Raw genomic sequence first — 5,631 nt, 5'->3', positions numbered from 1 at the left:
CTAGTTTAACGCTTTAACCACTAGGTTACCTGCCTCCCCAAATCATTCTGCACATCATATCGGTCAGTAGTGGTTAGAAAGACTCGCACATACACCAAGCATATTTTTTACCGTCAGTGCAATCTTGATTTAACCCATGTCACGGACAGTAAACAAACAAACAGGGTGTCGCCATGTGCTGCACAAAACTGTTTGAAAAATGAAATGTGAGACGGGAGGAGAATGCGGCCGCCAGGGAGCAGCAGAGTGCTGCTTACAACTTCTATGGGTCTGTGCGGTAGCCTACAACAACCGCAGAGGCAGATGTCAACAACGTATGGAAATAACAATGCTGAGTTCGTATCTAAAATTGAGTACATCTTTATTTTCACTGTCCTGTTTTAATTTAAAATATTTATGGTGTTAGGCTTGTTATGTTTCATTTACTATAATGTTTATTTTATTTTTTGAAAGACCTGCATGCTGGATGAAAAGCAATAATGCACACAACATTACATTTCCAGTGGAAATAATCATATATCCTATAAATATAAAATAAACCTATGAATATTAGCTGCATATACAATGGTTCAATACTAATAAGTGACTTGTTTAGGCATACAGAGTACACTGTTCAGCAAGTTAATGATGCAATTCCTCTTAACAAATGCTAACACAGACCTACACAGCTATGACAATGCATATACAGACCATATGATAATGTACTGGCCATTGAGACAAAGACAGACAACATAATCACTGCAATAATAAGAGATTGTTTTATATAGGTCTGCTGTCCTCATATTCATGGTCGGGGGTGAAATCGTCAGTAATAGAGGTATGTGAGCCCGTAACCCCCAGTAAGCTGGGCTAAGACCCTCAAACAGGCTGGTACTTCTCTACCCGCGCCAGCAGAGTCTCTGAGTAGCCTGGGGAGTAGTACCTACAGCAAGAGAACAGAGGACACATTTAGGGTTCACTTGGGGCTGAGGAAATGCCTGGTAGTAGAAACATGCTAGATGAACATAATGTTTTTGTGTGAGAGTGTGTGTGTGTGTGTGTGTGTGTGTGTTTACCTGACTATCTCCTCAGGATAACAGTTGTTGATAGAGTTGATGTACTCCTGCAGGGCAGATCCAGGATCAGCCTTAATTTCCTGAACCTTCTTCAGGCCTCCGCTGGTTACAAACAGACGACGAGCCTTGCTGTCATGGGGCAGCACCTGGAGAGGGGGAGAGGGGAGGATACAAGGAATACAATGCACTGGATTTTGAAACCCTGGGCTGTCTGAACCAAACTTTCATGGCTGGTTTCCCAGACAGAGATTAAATCAAGTCTTGCACTTATAAACTACTGATGAAAATGATGTTTCTCAAACATGTTTTAAAAAATGTCCTCAACTTATATGTATTAAAACATTCTGATTTCCAAGTTGAAAAGAGTATTAGGCTGTGTGGGGCCCTTGCAGAATATTTTCTGTGATACCTAGTAGTCTGAAGAGGCCTATGTAAATAAGTGTTGAGAAATGCGCCCCCACCTTGCTGAACTGGCAGACAACATGTTTCAGGATGTTGCTGGGAGCTTCGTAGAGCAGGGGCTCCAGAGCAGGCAGGTAGGTACACTTCTGTAGGATGCTCTTCAGAGCCTTCTTAGCCTGGGGGACAGAAGGAGGGAGGGGAGATGTCAGGATTCAGGATAATAGAGAATACGTTATGGTCTTACTTTCTGCAGCTCTTATGCCCCTCAGAATTGTTCAGTAAGATCTTCAGTAGCATCCCTGCCTACTACACAGGTTTTGTGTAACCTGTGACAACATTGACCTATGACACCTCACCTTGACCTGCAGGTCCTCTGAGCTGTCCGTGTCCATGTAGAGGGCCAGCAGCTTGGGCAGGACGTTAGCTGTGGACACGGCCCTAGCATGCTCCGGGGTGTGGCGGCCGATCTGGCCAAACGCCCACGCTGTGGCCGCCTTGATGTGCTCCTCTGGCTCCTCAGACAGACAGATGGCCAGCTGGGGCACCCCCTACTGGGCCGGAGGAGCAACAACAACCAGGGAGGACAGGAGGAGGCGAGAGGTTATGAAGGAGAGGGAAGGAGGGAAGAGAGAGGTTATGAAGGAGAGGCAGGGAGCAAGAGCAAACACCTCGTAGACAGTGCACACACAAACACACACACCTTAGAAACATGCACAGTGCACACACACACCTTAGAGACATGCACAGTGCACGCACACACCTTGGAGACATGCATAGTGCACACACACACCTTGGAGACATGCACAGTGCACACACACCTTAGAGACATGGACAGTGCACACACACACCTTAGACACGATGACGGCCATGGCAAGGTTTTCAGAGTGAGCGGCCACATATCCAAGCATCATGATCCCAGGTAACCGCACGTTACCACGGCTATCACCCAGGTAGTCAATCACCGCCGCCACACCACCCGCGTTCACGATCATCAGAGACAGCTATACACACACACACATTCAGGCGAGGGTAGGGGTACAGGTGAGAATATGTTTTGGTACCTCTAGTGTGTGGTGTTTGGTGTAGATGAATGTGTGCTTTGAAGTGTGGTGTGTGTATCATCTGTGTACCTCTGATGTTTGGTGTGTGTGTGTGTGTGTGTGTGTGTACCTCAGGTGTGTGTTTGGTGATCTCTCTCATCAGTGTGGTAACATTCTTCCTGACGTACTCATCTGGGTCTCGGAGGCAGGCCAGGACAGCAGGGAAGATCTCTGCCTCCACCACCATCTCAGCCAGGTCCACCGAGTGCTTACTGATCTGACTCAGGGCAGAGAACACCTGCCTCTGAATGGAGGGGGGAGGACATGGGGAGGGAGAGGAATTGAAGAAGAGGAGAGGGAAGAAAGAAAGAGAGTGGGATGCAGGGTTTTAGAGACGACTGTAACATCTAACCTAATCTCGTTTATGTCTTTCCACATGACATACATTTAATCTGCAAACCTGTCTAGGTAGGCCTTATTTTGTCTCAGTGTTCCTGCCCGCTCGCTCACCTTCAGTTTGGCATCAGGGTTGAGGATCATCTGGGCCAGGTGTGCGATGGCGCCGGTGTCGACCACAGTCTGAGCCAGCTCAGGGGAGTGCTTGGCGATGTCGCTGAGGGCCGAGGCAGCGATGCGTTTCAGGGCCACCTCTGGTTCCTGGATACACAGCACCAGCAGAGGAACGGCCCCCGCATCCACTACCGCCTGAGACAGGTCTACATACAGAAAGGGGAGGGGTGTTACTGTGTGTGTGTGTGTGCGTGTGTGTGTATGCGCGTGTACTATACCCTTACGTGCATTGTGGCGTGCAATGTATCCCAGAGCCCAAGCAGCAGCCTCCTTGACCCCAGGGTCAAACTCTTCCAGAGAGATGACCAGAGCGTCCAGCGCTCCACAGTCCACCACGGCCTGGGCCAGAGCAGGGCTGTGCTTGGCCACCGCACGCAGGACAAACGCTGCTGCCTTCTTATAAAACCTCTACACACACACACACACACACACACACACACACACACACACACACACACACACACACACACACACAAACACAAACACACCGATGGGAGAATAAAATATTTAATGCACATTTAGCAGATGCTCTTTAGCAAGAGTATACATTCAGAGCAGTGGCCAAGCACCCAGATCCCTGTGAGAAGGTAGATACCAGATAGAGAGTGAGGCCCTGCTGTGGTGTGAAAGGTGCTTTAGGCTCTGCAGTGGCCCCCTTCCAGGGGAGAATGCCAACACACTCTCAGTGTCAGGGACAACATTCAGCATGGTGAATGAGGGAGGGTATGTAGGTGTACACAAACACATACACAGACAGAGACATACGTTCTGTTCGGTCAGGGAGTAGACGAGCTGTGGGAGGATGTCTCCCTTGACGACGGCCTCTGCCAGGTCGTCATTGTAGTTGGCCAGTCGTCCTAGAGCCAGAGCAGTTGTCTGCTGGATGGTAGGAACCACGTCTAGCAGTAAAGGCCTCAGCAGGGACATCACACCTAGAGGAGGGAAAGGTACAGTAGGGAAGGACTTGTGTCGTGTTATAACAGATAACATGAGCTATAGAAATGTGATCAGAAGCACATCAATGAAAGTCACCTGAAAGAGGATATTGGTTTAGAGAGAAATGGGTACTGTAGGCGACCCAAGTCCCAACTTACCAGCATTTTGTAAAGTTTCAATGTTTTGTGGTCTTGTGGCAAGCTCAGCAATAGTCTGCACAAACTGTGTCCTTGATTTCTGATACTGCTCAAACACTAAAAAATAGATCCATTAATATTTCAACAACTGAGTCATCATGTTCTTCAAGTTTTGCCTGGCACTGCTTGGGGTTCAATCAAAACAGTCTTGAAAACAGTCGTGAAAACATGCAACTTCGAATGATCTTACCTTGTAAAACCTGTCGTTGACTCATGATTACAATTAGATTTTTTTTTTTTAAAGAACTCCAATTTTCTAATAAATGTCTAATAAATATGTGAGTTTTCCATGAAAAGCAGCAGTAAACAGTGCAGAGCAGCATCTAACTCCCGCAGCCTCAAGTTTGGGTTAGCATGTTACTGTTGCCGTAGCAACAAACCGGAAGCAAAAACTGGTTGCGTCACTGAGCTGTAACGAGATACACGTCTCTTAGCCCTCACAATGGGAGTCGTTGTCCAGAAAGCGTCACGGAGGGCTGTCTAGCTCCCGCCTTTCCTTTCTTTGGATGAGTGAATACATCTCATTATTGTAAATATTGTTTTGAATATTCGATTATATTTGTTGACGTCAACCGCCTGTATTCAATGGAGAGAGAGAGAGATGATATGCTACAAGTCTAGACATGAATATGCATACTCTAATGGCTGCGTTTCAAACTCATTAAAAGACACCCTCCTCCACTTACCTTATGCCCTTGGGGGAATCCCCGCGGCCATCTTTGTCGTGGGTCGAAATGATTAGCCAAGCAAGGGAAGTTGACAAAGTAAGCCCTTCAGCCCTCGTTTTTGGTCGAATTTGTGAGTGTACAATTATGTTCCAGTGAAGGGAAATCTTTAATGTTACAGCATACAATGACATTCTAGATGATTCTGTGCTTCCAACTTTGTGGCAACAGTTTGGGGAAGGTCCTTTCCTGTTACAGCATGACAATAGCCCCGTGCCCAAAGCAAGGTCCATACAGAACTGGTTTGTCGAGATCGGTGTGGAAGAACTGGCCTGCACAAAGCCCTGATCTCAACTCCATCAAACATCTTTGGGATGAATTGGAACGCAGACTGCGAACCAGGCCTAATCACCCAACATCAGTGCCCAACATCACTAATGCTCTTATGGCTGAATGGAAGCAAGTCCCTGTAGCAACGTTCCAGAAGAGTGGAGGCTGTTATAGCAGCAAAGGGGGGACCAACTCCATATTAATGCCCATGATTTTGGAATGAGATGTTCCACAAGCAGGTGTCCACATACTTTTGGTCATGTAGTGTATATGTACAGTACCAGTCAAATGTTTGGACACACCTACTCATTCAAGGGTTTTTCTTTATTTGTATTATTTTCTACTTTGTAGAAAAATAATGAAGACATCAAAACTATGAAATAACATATGGAATCATGTAGTAACCAGATAAGTGTTAAACAAATCAAAATATATT

At 46.6% G+C, this 5,631-nt stretch overlaps 1 protein-coding gene across 1 annotated transcript; it reads right to left on the bottom strand.

Moving 5' to 3' along the window:
* Positions 1–344: 344 nt before the first annotated feature.
* On the bottom strand, positions 345–4,827 carry spag6 (sperm associated antigen 6). The gene is made up of 11 exons (XM_024374546.2): positions 4,391–4,827; positions 4,162–4,257; positions 3,833–3,999; positions 3,292–3,475; positions 3,008–3,213; positions 2,628–2,801; positions 2,306–2,458; positions 1,814–2,005; positions 1,517–1,633; positions 1,056–1,201; positions 345–922 (listed from the first exon to the last, which is right to left on the bottom strand). The coding sequence occupies exons 1-11, from the start codon at positions 4,521–4,523 to the stop codon at positions 859–861; spliced, it is 1,632 nt and encodes a 543-aa protein (XP_024230314.1). The 5' UTR covers positions 4,524–4,827; the 3' UTR covers positions 345–858.
* Between the last annotated feature and the right edge of the window lie 804 nt (positions 4,828–5,631).

Source organism: Oncorhynchus tshawytscha, linkage group LG16, assembly GCF_018296145.1.
Source record: "Oncorhynchus tshawytscha isolate Ot180627B linkage group LG16, Otsh_v2.0, whole genome shotgun sequence".
Classification (NCBI taxonomy): Eukaryota; Metazoa; Chordata; class Actinopteri; order Salmoniformes; family Salmonidae; genus Oncorhynchus; species Oncorhynchus tshawytscha.
This window is presented reverse-complemented; position numbering and strand designations above follow the sequence as displayed.